This window comes from Anoplolepis gracilipes, chromosome 4 (assembly GCF_047496725.1).
Source record: "Anoplolepis gracilipes chromosome 4, ASM4749672v1, whole genome shotgun sequence".
Classification (NCBI taxonomy): Eukaryota; Metazoa; Arthropoda; class Insecta; order Hymenoptera; family Formicidae; genus Anoplolepis; species Anoplolepis gracilipes.
Genome location: NC_132973.1, coordinates 1,862,095 through 1,881,833, shown reverse-complemented (window position 1 = coordinate 1,881,833; position 19,739 = coordinate 1,862,095). Strand labels below are relative to the sequence as shown.

General features: G+C 35.2%; 2 protein-coding genes across 3 annotated transcripts; one reads left to right on the top strand and one right to left on the bottom strand.

Annotated features, from left to right (window-relative positions):
* Positions 1–169: 169 nt before the first annotated feature.
* On the bottom strand, positions 170–19,669 carry LOC140664899 (centrosomal protein of 135 kDa). Its single transcript, XM_072890518.1, has 21 exons — positions 19,410–19,669; positions 18,875–19,306; positions 18,351–18,651; positions 18,020–18,249; positions 17,640–17,829; positions 17,367–17,533; positions 17,100–17,295; positions 16,942–17,001; positions 16,497–16,624; positions 16,308–16,409; positions 15,980–16,222; positions 15,810–15,905; positions 15,333–15,562; positions 14,832–15,042; positions 14,641–14,756; positions 3,567–3,846; positions 3,292–3,489; positions 2,941–3,117; positions 2,650–2,852; positions 2,445–2,576; positions 170–1,625 (listed from the first exon to the last, which is right to left on the bottom strand). The coding sequence occupies exons 2-21, from the start codon at positions 19,061–19,063 to the stop codon at positions 1,571–1,573; spliced, it is 3,504 nt and encodes a 1,167-aa protein (XP_072746619.1). The 5' UTR covers positions 19,064–19,306; positions 19,410–19,669; the 3' UTR covers positions 170–1,570.
* Positions 8,437–15,946, top strand: LOC140664903 (uncharacterized). Of its 2 annotated transcripts, none has more exons than XM_072890523.1 (5): positions 8,437–9,216; positions 12,478–12,652; positions 12,759–12,952; positions 13,055–13,398; positions 13,553–15,946. In XM_072890523.1, exons 1-5 carry the CDS (start codon positions 9,203–9,205, stop codon positions 14,266–14,268), a joined length of 1,443 nt encoding a protein of 480 aa, XP_072746624.1. In that variant the 5' UTR covers positions 8,437–9,202; the 3' UTR covers positions 14,269–15,946. The 2 variants fall into 2 exon arrangements, with proteins under 2 accessions (XP_072746624.1, XP_072746623.1); XM_072890522.1 differs by lacking the exon at positions 8,437–9,216 and adding an exon at positions 11,758–12,304.
* Positions 19,670–19,739: the final 70 nt, after the last annotated feature.

The window sequence follows — 19,739 nt, the reverse complement described above, 5'->3', positions numbered from 1 at the left end:
TATACAGAACGTTGTGTGGTTGTTTCCCTTCTCTCCATCGTATTGCGAATGAGTGTGTAAATATTATCAAAGATAAAAGGCAGAAGAACTGGATGCTGCAAGCTTTACAGTCGACCACCACACATCTTACACGTACGTATACAAAATAATTAAGTATAACAATTATGTCTACTTTTCACTTGTGCCACTTTTTTTTATTAATATCCAATCTAATTACAATATATATATATAGTACTTCAATTAGGAAAAATTTGCGAAAAGTATAAAATTTATTGCGATATATGAATTGTGTACAAAATCTTAAAAATATAAAATTTGCGAATATATAATACAAATTTGTACTCTTGGAGACACTAGAGATATTTAGTTACATTACTTTATTTTCGTGAAAATTATTCGTTGTTTGAACGATGCAGTCGAATACGTATTTTTGATATCGTTATATTTCTTATTTATTTCACTTCTTATCATTTATATCTTATTTAAAACTTGTTTATTTTTACTCCGAATTTTTTTGTGTAGTTTTAGCTTTCGTAAAATTTATCGTATACAATATATTATCTTCATTTCTGTTTTTTCTCCACTTTTTATCTTTTGGCCATTCTTCTCTTAATATACGTTTTACATCTCAATGTAACATCTCGATATCTGTTATACATTCCATATATAAATACATTCCTCTTGAAGGTCCTAACAGTGTTTAAGTTTATTATTGAGATGAAATCTTTATAAAAGTTTATTTTTTTATTATAAATACAATATAATTTATGTATTCTTAATATCCGCGATATTTCATAATCGGATAAATTATATATATCAAAATAACAATCTTTTCATTTTCTTTTGCTTGTACCGTCAAAATTATTATTATTCTATATTATATTTTCTTTTAATTTACTTATACTTTATGTACATTCATTGTTTTATCTTTTGCATACAAGTATGTTTTTTATTTCTTTTTTTTGTAATATTACTTTTAATCACACAATCAACTTTTTACGACTTGAATAGGAATAGTGTTAAGATTGTACATTATTATTTTTCGCTAACATTAGTAATATTTTAAAATAAGGCTATGAAATTACATGCTTTTGCTCGAAAGTATTCGAGAAATTCAGTTTTAATGCTTTTCTTATGCATTAATTACTTGATTTATCTTATTGGAAAGATTTTCTTAACTCACAAAGGAGGTAAAAAGCTTTGCATCTTTTCTTGTATAAAGGCTTACGATGTAATCTCAATTTGAACAATCCATAGGTACTCTAAACTTTCTGTCATTGTCACATAATATTTCATTTTTCGTTTCTCGAAAGTGTTTAGTTTCTCAGCTGTACGATTTGTGGACAGATATCTCTTTTATAAATAAAGAATTATATTAATATATATTGTGCCCGCGTTTAACATTAACACGATTGTCGTGACGCATTTTTCTTTGCGCATCTGCAAACTATATCCATATTGTCAACGTTGACGTTAATTCGATCTTGCGATGTCTTTATCTGTTTTGTTGACGTTATCCTTATTTCTTTTGCAAATATCTATGAACCAAGGAGACATCGTATAATACTCTCTATATAACTACATTTAAATCTACATTGAAACTATCTGGACTCGAATTTAGTGACCTGCAAAACCAAACAGAGAACACAAATGTTAGTGTATACAATTATGTAATTATCTTATCGAGAAATTCGTCTATCATTGATAGCGCTTGATTAAGCCAATCGCCTTAAATCGATTGCATTAAAAGGCAATCTTTGTAGATGATAAAATTTATATATATTTTTTCTACAAATGTGTTTGCAGATATATATAAGTATAACATTGCACAAAAGTTACTTCAAAAAAACTAACAACTCTTATAAAAGTCTCGTTATTAAACTCGCGTTATATATATATATATGATTTATTAAACGATATTTCCCCCTAAGGAAGATTCGAGTTTTTATCCGTGTCACCGGTAAACTTGCGCCGCGAGGAGAACTTGCCGGAACATGGGACGAAGTGGACGGAAGGAATGCGTTTCCTGAGGAAGGAGCACCGACAATTGAGTGAGAACGACATGGATCGATCGTAGCGACTCGTCGATTCAATCTCTTGACTGGGATCGCGTACACAGGTGTGTTTGGGAATCGCGGTATACGGTTTCTTCAACCAATCTGCTTGCCTGGTGGAGTAATTGACACTGATCAATCGTGATCTTTTAAACGCGATCATTGATACGCTGACTTTACCTGAACGCGTCAGCGGCACTGTCGTCACTAGAGGATTTAAAATTCGACTGAGAGAGAACAACACTATCGTGAAGCGGTTTTTGGCGAAGGAGAATCTTAGTAGACTCTTCAGAATCTCTAAATTTGAAAATGGTCACGATAGACAATGCTCGATAAGTTGCACGGATAAAGGAAAAAAGATAAACATGAGCTTTAACAATAATAAAATACCTGCGATTCTGTTCTTCTTTTCTCGCGCGGTCAAACCTCTCATTGGTGACCTGTCTACGGAGCTCACTGATCTGTTTACTATATTCCGCCGCTTGATTCTGATACTGCCTAAGCTCTGCAGATTCTGACGATCTGTAAGGAAAAAAATGATATGAAATGTAATAGAAAGATGATAAAATACGAAGTAATGTAATGAGATGCGTACAGTTTACTTTGAAGTTCAGAAACTTTCTGTTTTAATCTAGAAATTTCATTTTGCAGCTCCTGATTAGTGGCCTGCGCGTTTATAGATTCTTGTCTCGCTTGGTCCAAGAGAGTCTCCAGTCGTTCCATCGTCACGTGATCTCTGGTCATCTGCTCTTGCATGATACTCTGTTCGGCTTTCAGCCTCGACACTTGCGCTTCGTACTACGTGAAAGTTAAAAAAGTGCCTTGTCAAAGAGAAATCAAACAACTGGCGCGCATGAAAAAATTAGAATTAAACGTAAGCATTTACATGTTCCTTTATGGTATTTTTGTCATCGAGTTGTTCCACAAGCGTGTCTTTCTGTTGATCTAACTTCACGCATAGATCTCTGACCGCCAGTAGATCGGTCTCAGCTTGATGTCTCTGTTCGATCTGCTGTCGCAGTTGCGTTTCCATGCTAGCGACGCTTTGCGTTAAATTGCTTATCTGGAAAATCGTTTAATTATCCGATATAGAAGGGAAGAAAATTTTAAATTTTCAAATATAATAAAACAATAAATATAATAAAAAATCTTGAATTTATTTAATTTTAGTTGTATATCATTTTAATATAATAAGGAGAAATATCAACGATCATTCACTATGAGAAAAGAAAAATACCTGAGTCTCGTAGCCTTTAATCAAACAGTCCCTATCGGTCAATTGACGCTCCAAATCAGCTATCTGATGTCTCACGGTTTGAAGAGCGCCTTTAGCCTCCGCCGCCTCGGACTCTAAGCTGTGATTGCTGTTTTCCAAGACTGTCGCCTCTAAACTGAGACTGCGGAAATGGTTCAGCATCTCCGTTCTCTCGTTCTCCTGAAACATTCGAGAGAAGATGAGCAATATTCGAGGCGAGTATTTATTATCAATGAAAATATCTCTGAATCTTATACCTTTCGATTTAGGAGTTCTTCGGCACGACGTACTTCGCTGACATAAGTCTGCAGCTGTCTCTTGAGATCGTAGCACTCGGCGTGCGAAGTTTCCAGCTCGCGTTGCAGATTCTGCACCTCGCAGGTCATCGAGGCCAGGTCGTCCTGCAGCTTTCGGTTTTCCTGGATCGCGTTCTCGCGGTCCATCGACGCGGTTTTCAACTGTCTCTGTACCGTCTCCATCTCTAGCTGCAACGATCTCAGCTGACGTTCCCGCTCCGCGCTCTGATCGATGCATATTCTACAATTAATATCGTCATTGCAGAGAAAAAAAATATATGATGCAGACTTATTCGCGCGAAGCGATATATAAATTATTCTGCAAAATAATCATCATAAATAAATATCACAGATTATTCAAACGTGAGTATAAATGTAATAAATATAATTTTTATTTAACATTCCCAGGTAGTAAGCACATGTCATTTTGATGTCGAAAACTGGTCATTTCTTGGTTCAATGACGTCACGTGACCAAATAATGTCTAATTTAATTCTTAAGTCATTATTATAAATCGCCCAAGTTGTATTATTATTTTTTAACTAAAAACTCATTTAATTTTTTATAATATCTTAAATTATTAAAACAATTCTATGTATAATTTTGATATTCATAATTCTCTATACCTCAGGGCTCTAACATGAATTTCCTTTATAACATGGGACTTGATCGTGACATTTGATCATGAATCTTGTCCTCTAACGTGAACTCGTGAAAAGTAAAAAGTTTCATTAACGAATTCAATATTTGTGAATGAATTTTTCACTTTTTACGAGTTTACGCTAGAGGAAAAGATTCATGATCAAGTGTCATTAAAACGTCACTAATAGGTCTAAAATGGTCATAAAGTCACGTCTTTTTAACGTCTTGAAATGTCGTCATCGGTCTATTATATTAGTCCGTCATTTTTACGTCATTATATCACGTCATATTTGATTCAAACTGACTATATTTTGACGTCAAAATGTCGTATGCTTGCTACCTGGGATTATCTTCGACCTTGTAAATATCAACTTCTATTATTATGGAATCGTGTGTTAACACGTGCAGATATTTAATCAACCTATGACTGTTTATGCGGATCACGCGTTTGTTCCTCGTGGCGCAAGATACACTCGTAAAAGAGGACAAGGGTAGCACGAATTAGGCGTCTATCGTTTCCCAACTCTTTCTCGAAATGAAGTCATACGTGATAAGATTTTTATATCATCATTTATACAGAGAGCGTGCATAACACACAATTCTCTCGACAATTCGTCAAAAGCGAAACCGATGGGATATTAATTTATTATTTATGTCACACACACACACATACACGTGGATACAAATGACATTAAATTGAACATTCTAGATGAAATCTTCGCGGAAGAACCGGACACAAAACATCATCGTAGCTTTCATCACAGAAAACGCTGACGCGCACTATTGAACGCCAATCATTTCCAACTTTCGATAGGCCAGCAAATCACTCGTCAGAGATTTAGTTTCTCAAGTGTCTCGGACAGTCGTAGATCATCGATCACCCGTGCCGATTACGCGCAACTTGCGTAATCGTGAGACTTAAACGATCGAGACACGCGCGAGAAGGATCCGAACACCGGACGACTTTCTCTCGTCTTTCTTGTTCTTCTCAGCAACAGTAGCAGCAGCCGTCTCTCGGTGTAGATCTGGTCCGAGTATGAAAGTGAAAACAAATTCCGCTGATCGAGAAAAGCATTTTTCGCGCGTGAATTTTCTGCAATATATATATATACATATTACCAATCTTCGAGTTTGCTTTGAAAATTGTTCTCAGCTAAAGATTAATTTCAAAGAATTTAACTCATATTTGCTGTAAAATTAATAAGTCTCGAAAGATATATATTTCATATTAAAAGAGACAGAATAATACAATTTTTATCTTTAAACTGATTATAATATATATATATTATAAAACCTTTTTAAGATTACACATAAGAGAGAGAGAGAGAGAGAGAGAGAAACGAAAAAGCTTGATTTTCTGTTTGGTTTGGAAAATTGGTAATTAATTATTATCGTATAATTAGTTCCCTCATAGTTTGATCGCGTGCGTACGCTCGACGATTTGTCCTTGTCATGCTTCGAGGCGGATTATCACCTCGCGATAATGACGATGGAAATTATGTCACGGATGTTACAGAAGAATGCATTCGCGATACTCGAAGAAATGATTTTCATTTCCACAGGTTTGCGACGAGATATAGAAATTTCTCTTCCACGTCGCCGATGAAATTTATCACGCCATAAATACGATACCGGTAATGAGTTTCCAGTTTTTCCTCGCGAATACCTTTTGGCACGAAAGACTTCCGATATATTCTGAAACTGCAAACTTTGACATTTGCTCGTCTCGGCAATGTAAATTTTCCAAACGGCAAAAGTCTACTAATCCAATTCAACTCGGATATTATTCATCACCACCCAATTGTTCATCCGGCTTCCTCTTGAATGTTCAAGTTCACATCTCACTCTCTCTTTCTTTGGCATCATCATTTAGAAGGAAAGTTCACAGACGATACAACGTAAAAGGAAAAGTACCATAGAAAGCATCACAAGTGCTCCACGTTCTTTTAATATATGCAAAGATGTTTTTCGCGATAGAGAAATGTGCTTTGCAGTTTCACACTCGTTCGTCTAATTATAAAGCTTTATATAACAAATTTATTTCAATACATTATGAAATGGATAGTGCACGAGATCCATTTATCGCGATTTTTACAGTACGTAATTTACTAAAATTTGTTTCTAAATTAGATATTGACACTCAAATGTGAAAGCTACAAGATATGTGTAACTCGCATCCTTTTATCCATACAGTTTACCATCTCGTAAGGATCGTTTAAATAATCTACATCTGTATGCCTTTACCAAAAACAACAAAATCTTTGTGGAAACATGTGAGTCAGAAAGTGCATCGCCCTAAAAAAGAGTCCGTTGAATCCCTCGCTATTCCCTTTCTCGATTGCCTCACTAAAACACGTACCGTTTTACATATCGAAATGGATAGTAAACGGTACTAACTGCTTGCTTAATCTAAAGAAACCTAAAGGAATCTAAAAGAAAGTGTGATGCAACCGTTACAAGTAGTATATCAATTCGTTAATAAACTAATGGATTTTTTTACTTTTTTTACTTTGGATTTTTTTTTTAAATATGACACATGTAAATTTCTGACAATCTACAAATAATCGAATTATTTATGAGAATTTTTTAAATTTCGAACATGCACTATTCATTGATGCAGAGTGTTTTTTCTTTATAAAGGAACAAAGTTAAAGCTTTATCTTCTTTTCCTGAATAAAAAGTTTTAATACACGATGATAACTCGGGAGATATATGCGTGAGTCATCTTTATTATTCATGGTTAAGTCGAAAGATTATGCGGAGAGGCAGGACGCGCCCTTTCAAAGAGACACTGTTTGGTTTAACATTACCGTTATAGGTAAAGGGCATTGCACGCGTTCCTCTCTTCGAAACCGAACTTACGTGAAGAGGCGAAGAGATGATACGTGAGAGGAGGAACCGTTGCGACCCCAACACACATAATATTATTCAAGCGGACAAAATACAATCATTCGGTATAAATTTTAATAAATTTGCTTCTCATTTCTGAACGTTTTTCTTAAGAAATTAAACTCATAAAAGACATAATAAAAAATAAAAAAAGAGAATTTTCTACAAAAAAAAAATAAATATGTTAGAAATTTTTTTTAACAATCAGTTCGTTGAAATAAAAAAATTCAATATTACTTTTATAATCAAATATTCTTTTAATTTATTATAATTAAATGTATTATATTATTCATAATTATTTAACATCATTCGGTATAAATTTTAATAATTTTGCTTCTCATTTCTAAACGTTTTTCTTATAAGAAATTAAACTCATAAAAGACATTATAAAAAATAAAAAAAGATAATTTTCTACAAAAAAAAAAATAAATATGTTAGAAATTTTTTTTAACAATCAATTCGTTGAAATAAAAAAATTCAATATTACTTTTATAATAAAATATTTTTTTAATATATTATAATTAAATGTATTATATTATTCATAATTATTTAATACACTGTTTTATTTTAAAAATATTATTTTATATCTAGAAAGATATAAAAAGTCTTTATCAAACGTAATCGAACTTATATTGGGACGATGTCGTAATTGTTCAAGGCTATGACAATTTAAGATGCCAAGAAGCCTGAGGAAGCAATAATTTGATGAGAAATGTGATAACGCTTTGCTCCTGGTCCTTTCATGTTAGATTGGACGATTATGTGTTTCCCGTTACTGGATTTGCCTTCGAGTCCGGTGTCGAATTATGCAACATTTCGTGAAGAAACCTACTGGCCCGGGAGAACCGTAACTACCGGCGCTGATGGACGATGGTGTTTCGGGAGGTCGAATGACGATGAAAGTCGTCCTCCTCGTGTAATAAAGATGTTGCGTGAAAGTGTCGCAATGGTATTTTTTTTTTTTTTTTTAGGAGAATCTTAGGATGAGGCAACCGAGACAAGTAATATTACGTAATAGAAAATAAATCAATAAATTCGAAGTTAGTTTTTTCATCGGAATTCACAATTTTTTTCAGTGATTTCTCGAAATTTTCGTCAAATAAAATTATTCGGATGATGTAATAATTTATAAAAGTAGATATCGTACAATAGCATCTCGTTGACCGAATCGAATTTGACACAAACAGAGGATCAAACAGTAGATGATCTCATGGATCTACGCGTTAGAGATTTCAAAATCCCACGCACGAGATATCGATTTTTTCCTCCCCCGCAGCTGCATGCGTGAAGAAGTAAAATATACATATACTCTATTGGTGCCGGATACAAGACGCGATGTATGCAATCCATGCTTCGTTAAATGCGACCGTCGTGTTACAAGAGAAATGAACGCATATCTCTATACCTATCTGGACTGAGTTTGCAACAGAGAGATTATCAGGCACTGAAATCCTCGTAAATATAACGCATTGAACCTTCTAACGTTCCTCCGAACCTGATGTCAAATCTCTGATGTTGACCTAATAAGGGAGAGACAAATTAAAATATCCAATCAAACAAACGTTTAAAAAATCTTTCGTAAAGCTTCCAATTCACGCGGGAAATTTTCATGATGAAATATTGGATGGAGATTTACCAAGAGAGAGGATCCGGGTATGTCCGATTGATAGACGCACGTAATTGGCATCTGATTCTGATATTAGGCGCGTGAAAAATATATAGGGTAAATAAAAAAGAAATACGTGCGCGCTAAGACGGTTTTTCCCCGGACACACGAATTACACCCGGTATTAGTCACTTCGGGGGGACAAATTGTATTCATGTCACTGGCGGATTCGGTCTCCACTTCGGCCGAGTTAGGTAACAGCATAGAACCTCGAAGCCGGGACGAGCGCGAGTCAGTCTCGCTGAGCTTTTCGCGGCGATAAGACCGACGATCAGAACGCGACTCAACACTTTTTCTGATATGGGATACGGAGGATCAGGAGATGAACCGAGAGAAAAGATAATTTGTGAAATAGTGACGTGACACACGCGTGAATACAACGATCGTCGAACGACATATCATGAAGATGACGAGGTACGTTTTTGACAGAACTAAATTCTTTAGAGATGTATTATAATTATAATAATACATGCACACATTGATCCGAAATTAATTAATAAGCGCATAATTAATTGCATAAACATTCTTCGAAAGGTTAAACAAAACGGCATTTAATATCCATCTTCCTTTCACTATCTCGGAAGCCGTAATCATCAGACGTTGCAATGACATTCTTGAATCACGTGGAATTTTAATTTCATATAATGAAGGCTTGAGGAAATTATAAAAGAATTAATAGAAAGCGTACCTGCGATATTTTATCATTACTTCAAAGTTAAAATAGAATGTTTTTGATTAATCGAATCGTGTTCACCAAGCTCCATTGACGACAAAAAAAAATTATACTATTAGCAATCGATGTTACGTGATTTCAGGATATTTGTATTGCGCGGCGCAGATCGATTATGATGTATTAGCAGACGCTTTCTTTTTTATGGGAATGTTAATCTATCCCCGTCGCACGTTGCCACGCTTGATTATATAAGCGCAATCTTAACGATAGCGTGATTAGAAATATCGTAGAAAATTTCTCGGAGCGTAACATAGATTCCAAGCAACGCGTACACATGCGTGTAAGACGAGTGACTCTGCTAATAACTGGTTATTACAATTTAACGACACGGAAGACGGAGAAAGTGCATCTCCAGCAAAGAAAGTATAAAATCACGGCAAATAAATAATTGCAATAACGCGTCGCAGAAATGTCGCGGACCTGGGAAGATATTATAATCTGTTCCATAAATATATAAAAAAGTAAAATTATATATGGAAAGTTTTATACGTGAAATATAAATAACGCGTAATTTACTATTTAAAGGCAGCTTTGAATCTCCTTCGGTATGTGCCATTTAATTATAACGACATTATAATTTAAATTTCTATGAGATTTTACAGAATCCGTTAGATGTATCATTTGAGATGAAAATGTCTTATTAGATTGTTAGACATTTTCTCTTTATGATAATATATTGCAAATATACAATCTTGGTAAACTTGGATAATGGCTGAACAAAATATAAATTATGCAATACATCCCACGTTGCATAAGTTATTGGCATACTTATATCGAATGTCATCGCCGCGAGGTAAACGGCAATAAGGACACATCGGGTAACCGGAATTCATATGACGGTAATTGATAGCTTTTCGCTCGAGAATTTCTGGCACGTATCTTCCAGAATCCACGCCCTCCCATCAAAATTTATCTCAGAGAAGAACTGTATTAAATGTATATTAATCTTTGTAGGTCACACATTTTTTGCTCTGTTTGTGGTCACATATAGGCCACAAGGTTTTGGCGCAGTTTTAGCTGTCTCAAAGTACTTGAAAAAATTACAAAAATTTATATATATATTCCTTAATATTTATAGAAAGTAATCATGTACAACAAAAGTTAAAAAATAAACTTTTTAAATACTTTTTTTTATTAATTATAACCTTCGAGATATTCTATTGTTAAAATCGATAGAGTCAAAATGACTCACATGTGTGACTTTTAAGAGTTAAGAATTTTTCACTGAAACTTGATAATCATAATTAATAGTATTGCCATTATATGAAACAAAGTATCGAGATATACTACAGTCAATCGGCACTCTATGCTAAACGAGACTCCGTTACCTTGATATATCATACCTTGATAAATCGTAAATAAAATCGACCTCGACTTTTGTTGAATTTAATTAATTAATTAATTATAAAAATATATATATTCAATTTTCAATTGGATATTTTAATTTCAGAGTTCAGAGACACAAAACTGTGTTTGATCGACTCCTTATTAACAAAGATACTTTTCTACATTCTGAAATTAAGAAAAATCTCGATATTATTATCATGCGATTAGATTTCGTTATTTGTCTCCTTGTGTGTAAATCGAAAATCCTAACGAACGAGAAAGTTCTGATGTAAGTCACGCCTGCCGGATGATCATTAATTAGACGATTGTGTAACGAACACGTCGTGTTCGCACTTGCGAACATCGATCTTACGGCTGAAGGAGTGTAACGTCACGGATAACAATCTTACTCCTTTGTTCACGCTCGACTGTTAAACCGATTCAACGACGCGCGGCGTTAATAGGGAAAGAAAATAACTCTTTCCGCATAGAGTACTCACGCGTGTGTTTACGAGAGGCGGAATGCGGTAATGTGCGATCGCTTTCAGGAGACGCGAGTCTTCCGTAAACGCAAGTTATTTATAAAATGTGAAAATTTATCGAGAAAGTTAATTTTTATTGCATTATATCAGATTGTGATTATTTTATTATTTTTATCTCTACTAGACGCGTTAATTCTTATTATTTCGACGCATATCCGACGACTTATCGTTGAACGACAACCGCTAGATTAAATTTTACAACGCCGTAATTAACGAAATGTCATAACGAGGGATCAAATTCTCGACGATGGAAAGTTGCAGAAGAAAGCTAAACTAACATTGGACCTCGCTGTTTAATTACTTCCTCGTTTTTTTTTTTTTTTTTTTTTTAAAGAAAGAAAAGATAGCAATACTGTTGCATTCCATTCTGAATGAGCAGCGCATGTGAAGTATGTTACAAAAATTATCGTAAGCATGTGTAATTTATATTCGATATAAAGAATATTGCGAGAGATATAGATTTAAATTGTTCCAGATAAATTTGTAAAAATGATTTTTAATTTTGTGCCTTTGAGATTCAAATCTTCAAAAGTATTCGGTAAAATACTTTGCGAGTCTGGAGAAAGAAAAAAAAAAAAGAGAAAAGGCCTTTCCGCGACACGGAGAGCATTTATATACGTGACACATTATTCTTATTCCACACACATGTCGTCATTCTAAGCCGCCCTGCCGCCAGGGACAATGCCATTGCCATAGTGAAACAGTGAAAGTATGGTCATTTTGCCCTCGCGCGCGCCTCTGCTCTTCCCACTCGTATTCGCATGCACGCACGCACGCACGTCCGCACTGCGCACGCATTGACATTTCGCGGTAGTCTCGTTTTGAACGTCGCATCTCTCGACAAAAACGCTCTTCACGTAGCAACGCGTGAAATTACTCGTAAGCGCGTTAAAAATGAAAGGTAAAATCTTTCATTTTACGCGGTTGTCATCGTTTTATATTACATTGTAATTGATTGCTGGTATTACATTTTTACGTGACTGCGATTTCTCACGTATTTCTTGGCTGACCGATCGTCGAGGAACAATTTCCGTATGCTAAACTCGAAATAATCTTATCGCGATAATTTTCTAGCGCGATGCGGATCCTCTTAGGATGTATCTTCTACCTTCTGTCAGTGGTCAACGCGAGGACCGCGATAATGCCGCCGCCCTGGGCCGATCCCTCGAGCAACCCATGTGCCGCGCAACCACGTGGTTGGCAGTTGCTATACTGGCCGGCCGATGGAAAGTGCTACAAAATATTCCAGGCATGGGTTCTATAATCTCCATTACCTATAAAAAAAAATTATATCTTGAATTTGTGAATAATCGCTTCGCAAGAGATTTCTGACAATTGTAACGTATTCGCGACAGATCGGCGCCCCGTGTCCGGAAACCATGGAACTGGGCCCCGCGGCCGACAGCGGCGGAACGATCGCGGAATGCCGATGTCCCCCGGGAACCGCGCAATCGCCCAGAGACGCCCTGTGCCATCCCATATTCACGAGAGCGTCCTGCTCCGAGGGTCAATTCTTCGCACCGGTGCCCGAGCTGCCCAGTAAATTGGGGTAAACGAAAAAAAAAAAAAAACAAAAAAAAGACCAGAGAGTCTCTCCTTAAATTCGTAGATGATGGTGCGCTCATACGCAAATGATGAACCTCTTCCTCAGGTCGAAACGACGATGGGGTGTCTGTCGCGATCCCGAACCCTGTGACGAGCGAGACGAGATCTACTGGCCCAGGGACGGTAAATGCTACCCACGACTCAGTAGAGGTCCTTGTCCGCGCGGCGAGCTTCTCGTCATCGGCGAAAACGGTCTAGCGACCTGCTCGTGCTCGACGACCGGTGAACTGGGCAGGTACCATTGGTTGGGGAACGGCGGTGGTTGCTACGAGCACTATACCAAGGGCCCGTGCTCGGAATCGGGAGAACTGTTCCTCCCGGGTGGCACATGCGGTTGCCATTCTCAATTACCTCACTATCACGAACCGAGCGGAATGTGCTATCAATTGGGTAAGACATTCGTATTTATTCAATTTTTAATCGAATAATAAATTATATAATTATAAACCTGTTTTTTTTTATGGAATTCGATTTTTGAACGATTTTCCTACGAGTGTTTTCCAATAACATTTCTCTAACTTTCCAATTTCGACAATTACATCAGGCGGTGTCGGTCCATGTTCGCAAGGACATCATTTTGTGGTAACCATGGACGCACGATCATCGATGCAGGAGGACATTGTGCGAGCCAAGTGTGTATGCAAATCAGGTCACGTGTTATACGAGAATGGACAGTGCTACCGATTGCACACGAGAGGACCCTGCGAGAGCGGTTACATGCTGATTAACTCGTCGACCTGTGTTCTCGTGCCGTGCAAACGCGGCAGATTGTACTTTTCTCAGGAAAAGACCTGTTACAAGATCGGCACACGAGGACCGTGTCCGAACGGACAGATAGTATTGTACGACTACAACGTGAGGCCGTCGCTCGACGGAATCGGATATAACGGCGTGTGCGGATGCACCAGTGTCATGAGGGACGCTGGCAAATGCGTGGGAGTCGACAGTAATGACTGCGAAAACACACCGGGCATGGTGATGATCAATAAAACTTGTTACAAACTTTACACACAGGGCCCGTGCACTGCGGGTGAATGGCTGGTCGCACAAAGAATACCGAGGAATGCTCGATTGTGGCAAGAGGGCAAGTTGCGACCGAAGGCCAGATGCGAATGTCGGCCCGGTTACAAGAGACTCATCGAGAACTCGTACGAGGCTCTGGAAGAGCTGGAAAACAACAGTCTGATCTCACTGAATGGTTGCCAGCCACCCACAGTGAGACTGGCGAAATTTCTTAATAATAATGTCAAGTCGATGTGAGTGACTGTGCAGTGAATCTCCACTGTGAAACATTTCTAATTTATTACAGACTCCACGAGATAAATTAATTTTTTTATCTCCGCGAAGGACACGTGCGATTCGTTCAAACATTTCAGTCAAAAAAATAATGATGGATTTAGTTTTGTATATAATGTTATATGATTATTTTTTTTTATTTTTTAATTTTTTTTAGTTTTATCTCGTTTTACATCGTCAAAGTTTTATTTATTATGTCCTATACCTTAAGCATTGTAAATACCATCTATGGTTTCGTGACTTGTAAGCTTAGAAGTTCTTAAGATTTCTTAAGAAATATGTGCCACTTTTTTTCTAAGAACTATTGTCGTTGCAAATAAAAGCAAATGTACTTACTCGTTTTTATGTTGTAAATCGCGAATTTGTTGTTGTATCCCCTCTGTTTCTTGATCTTTATGCCCCAATTCTCGTTCTAATGCAGCAATCTTCTCCGTTTTCTCGTCCAATGCCATCTGTAAAAAAAAAATCGGTTTTATAAATCATTGTTTGTAAAATAACGATATAATTTGCTGCACTATCTCATTTACCAATAGTCGATCCTTCTCTTGGTCTAAAAGTGTCATGTTTGCGCGCAGATTATTAATTTCTTGTTTCAGCTCTTTGATTTCATCATTCAACTGCGCCTGTTGTTGCTCCATACTTTTATTGCGATCCATAGCCTTGTTCAACTCCGATTCTGTTTGCGACAGTTGTCCCTGCACATCTCCGAGTGCTTGATCCGTTTGATCTTGCAACGTTCTACAATGGAAAATAGAATGAAAAAGACTATATTCTACTTTTTTCCCACAGGGGACTATTGATGTGCGCAATAGTTTAACAATCCTCTGGTCCCGAGTTCCATACAGCGCACACATCCACAACCATATACACTGACATACATTCAATTATAATATTATTCTACTGCGTAGAAAAGTTAAAAGAACTTTTTGACGAGTGTCTAGATGTAAATGTGTGCGAGATAACTTTACAAGTTAGAAGTACTTAAAAAAAACATTCTATTTTTTAAGAAATAAGATTTGGTATATTACCGTAGTTGAAAATATTGTGTCCGTTGGGCCATTAATTCTTGCTTTGTACGGCGTAGTTCCTCTTGCACGTCGTCCAACTGATCCTCGAGACCGTTTATTGTTACCCTCTTCGTGCCCTGAGTGACCAACAGATCTTGTCGTTCTTTCTCTATATGTTTCAATCGCGTCTCCGCCTCGACTAAACTCTCTTTGAGGCGAAGCTGTTCACACGTGTGTGCTTCCGACATCATCTACATATATTATGCATCCGCAACCGCACATGAAAAGTATTAGTAAAAAATTAGTAATAACATTATTAATTATATTAATATTATATAATAAATTAATTATTGTCTATTATAATAATTAATAAGATAGAGAATGTTAAGATTACGTTATTAATTTAGTTATTAACATTATTAAAATTAAAAGTAAACAAAGACTGGAATAATATTTAAACAATTTAATTCACAAATGTGAACAATCTCTGCGTTATACCTTAAGTCTCTCTCGCAATGCATCGCGTTCATCTATGAGTCGCTCAACATCTGCTCTGGCTGTATCTCGCTCTCGTTCCAAACGTTCGAGCATTGTCTGCATAACATTCCAATTAAAATGTTCAAATTGTAACTAAATATATTTATATTTCACTTACAAACCATAAATACCTTTGTTGCGGTGATATTTTCAATGGATATCGGCGAATCAGGCTTACAGGTACAAGCGCGGACAGGTTTGCATCTACAAGGGACATATGTCTGTCTCTGTGAATCCTTATAAGTTTTCAGTCGCGCTTCCAGGTCCTCCTTTTGGTAATAAAACTCTTCTTTCTCCCGTTGTGCTTTACTTAAAGCTTGTTCCATATCGCTTAATTCACGTTTTAATTCACATATTCGGGTCCATAAATCAGCCTATGTAACATTTATTACAAAATAATAAAATTACAATTTTTCATAAATATACTTGTACGGTATTACTTTTAGATTCAATTATTACATTATCTTTATCAGATGCTCTGCGTCGTTCATCTCGACAATTAATGTATTCTTTCTTGTAATGATCTCGTTCTGCCTCCAATCGCTGGATTGACTGTTGCAACTATAGAGAAAAGAAAACAAATGTCATTTTTTTATATTATATTTTTAATGAGATTAGTTGATATTTAAGTAAATTACTTTAACTTACAGACATAATTTTTAAATCCGTTTCGTCAATCAATCTTTGCATGTCAAGAGTGTCTGTATCCTTTATAATTTCTCCATTTTTAATTATTGCTTGATGGTCTACACTTTCATTTTTATGATTCTTGAGTGCTAAAACAAAAGAAAAAATAAATTTTTAATATACTATTTTTCTGACGAATCTTCCACATGATATGATTGCATTTTTCAAAAATAATTCTTCTATAAAATGTTTATTATTACTTTATCATGTTTATTATGTTTAATATTGCTAGGTACAATCAAAAATCAATTTGCTATCAATCTTATACCTTCATTTTGATTATTCGTTTTCTCTCTTTTTTACCTACATTTAATCATTACCTTCATTACTGTACACTTACACAATATTTTTGATATATATTTATTCTTTTATAATATTTTACTAGTATATTACAATTGATTAATACCTTGTCTTTGGTATTCGTTTTCCTTAGTCAGTCTTTCCATCTCATCCTTTAAACTTTTTTCTGCAATATTACATTTTAAATTTTTATTCTCCGCAAAAATAATACAAACTATTAAAAAAAAAGAGATATCAAAATTGAACATTTTTGCAATATCATACCAATGATTGCTAGTTGATTGATCCTATCAGACATTTGTTTTTTTTCATCTAATGTTGATTCTAGAGTTCGTTGGATGTTACGTTTCTCAAGCTTGCAAGATTCTAAATCTGCTCTTAATTCTTGCACCTCTCTACGTTCCACCGTTAACTCACGTTCTAAGACATGCAGCTGTGTCATAACATCTTCTAATTTCTCCTAAACAAGCATGTAAATATATAAAATAATAAAGTATTGTTGTAGAAACATACACAATTCATGGTAGTTACCTGAAGTCTACAAACTCTCCTATTATTTTCTTTAACCGCAGAATTGCAATCAGCCTCTACAGATAGTGCAACATGATCTATATCTCTCAATTCTTTTTCTAATTCCTCATTTCGTTTTGCCAGTTTCATTGCCTGAGACATTGCGTCATGCTGTTTATTTAGAGATTCTGCATCAGAGGAAATAGTATACAAAATATATATTAGTTTTCATACAAGTAGTTGAATTAAAAAAGACTGCATGTACAAATTTATCTACTTCAGTAAGTCTCTTGCCTTTTAATTGCTGTTCTAACTCTAGTTTGGCATGTTGAAGGATCCTTAGTTCGCTAATTTGTGTGTCATGGGTAGCACCAATTTTCTTTTCCATCTTCTTGCAAGTGCAATCTTTGCAAACTGCAGCATAGGAACGTCCACCTTCCAACATTTTTCTTAATCGAATTATTTCTTTTTCTTTCGTAGCTATCTGTAAATTATATTTTACTTTACAACACAGTGTTAATGAACAAGACTTGCATCATTAAAAATATTATCACTATGCATCAATGATTCCTAGCACACAGAATATAATTAACTATTATGGTACACAATATTTCCATTTTTTTCTTGAAGAAATGTTCAGGAATTGCATGCATAAATATTGGTGCTTAGTATACCTGTTTCTCAAGGGTCTCTATAGTATCTGTTTGTAATAAAAGCTCCCCTTGTAATTTTGTTACCTCCTGATTCAAACAGTTCATCTTGTGATCCGCCGTGTTAATTATATCTATTATCTTAGGCTCGACACTGCTTAATTTTGGCAGTGAGGTACTACTCTTTGCTCTTGGCATTGGTTCAGCTTCTAAGACTGGTCTTCTAAGAGGAAAGCAGGGACGCTTCTTAGCAGCTATAAAATATTTAAAAATATATCATCATTTAAATATTAACTAGTATGTTATATATTTATAATAAAATATAATTAAAATTAATATAATAATAAGAACTTACAAAATCCCACATTAATGATTGTTGGCTTTAAACATTTGCCTTGAAGTTCTAATATCTTCTTAGATTTAGCAGCTGACTCTGTCTCAAGTTCCCTTATCTTATATATGTTACGTGAAGATGCCAATTGCAAATCATTGCATTCACATTCTAACTTATGTATTTGCTTTTTAAGATCCTTAATTTGTTTCTGATGTGCTTCTTTAGCCTCTATCAGATCTGAATGAAGCTGGTTACATTCTTGTACTAATCTTGCATTATCACATTTGTAGGGATCAACTTTTAATTGCAACTGACTTTGTACCTACAATACCATCACATTAGATTATATGTGAATTTTGTTGTTTCTATCATTAAAACTGATTCTTTATTTGAAGTTGCTTGAAAGTTTAATTCTTGAAGTTAGATTATAAAACTCTAAATGTATATTCAACTGTTGCCTTAGAGCATATATATATAAATTCAGAAGAAACTTTAATCATTCTTGTAAAGTTGTATTGGAGTAATAATATTTTATTTCAACATACCTCAATATTCTCCTGTGCAATTGCTTTAAAATGTTTAAGACTGTCTGTAGTTTGCACAAGATCAGCCAGTAAAGTTTCTATCAGAGGTAAAGCATCTAATGACAGCGCTTGCTTGTATCCCAAGTTATCCAGATGTTTTCTAACTGTTCGGTACCTAGTGGCAACATTATATTCTGCCTTTCCATTCATTTTTACAAAATGTACAATTGACTAAATGATTTGCACAAATCACACATTAATTATTACAAGAGAGCTCCAAAGTAGATCATTTTTGTCGATTAAACCCAACGTAACCTCATGTCTTCATTGATTACAATTACAGAAATACATTATATATATTTCACCATTATCACTGAATGGATATACAAGTCATATTGTTAAATGACATTATAAGTACTAGTATATGTGTTGTGATAAACGATATGTTTAGTTCTGTAAATCAATAATAATCATTCAACAAATGTCTCATTTTAATACAATATCTTTTTCTCACCAAAATAATTATTACTCATTTAAATTAAATTTTAATACACACGCATTATTTGTTGAAAAAAAAACATTCCAAACAATATATCTGTCGCGTTTCAATTATTGTAAACAATTCAACATTCTCCCACACGAACTGTTTGAAATACTTCAAAAATGCTGCCAATCTAACGATTCAATTTCATCTTATCCCGCGTTCCGAAACACATCAGTGACAGTTCTTTCGCGTCAGCTGACTGAGTTTCTGAACCCCAAATGTTTTCTAGAGATTTATCCCTAGATCGCTTCGAAGAGAGAGAGAGCGCGGAGAAGTCTCTCTCTCGAACATATCCAAATTTATTTTTAATACAAATAACGTAAAGGATCTCTCTCTTTCTCG

Bases quoted from the DNA above. Each gene is read 5' to 3' on its own strand.
- LOC140664903 (XM_072890522.1), top strand. From the start codon at position 12,165: ATGCACGCACGCACGCACGTCCGCACTGCGCACGCATTGACATTTCGC. The intron at 12,305-12,477 runs GTAAAATCTTTC...ATAATTTTCTAG, and splicing joins AAGCGCGTTAAAAATGAAAG to CGCGATGCGGATCCTCTTAG. The intron at 12,953-13,054 runs GTAAACGAAAAA...CCTCTTCCTCAG, and splicing joins GAGCTGCCCAGTAAATTGGG to GTCGAAACGACGATGGGGTG.
- LOC140664899 (XM_072890518.1), bottom strand. From the start codon at position 19,063: ATGAATGGAAAGGCAGAATATAATGTTGCCACTAGGTACCGAACAGTT. The intron at 16,625-16,941 runs GTATTAATCAAT...CTTTTGTTTTAG, and splicing joins AAACGAATACCAAAGACAAG to CACTCAAGAATCATAAAAAT. The intron at 15,906-15,979 runs GTATTTATGGTT...AATGTTATGCAG, and splicing joins AAAATATCACCGCAACAAAG to ACAATGCTCGAACGTTTGGA.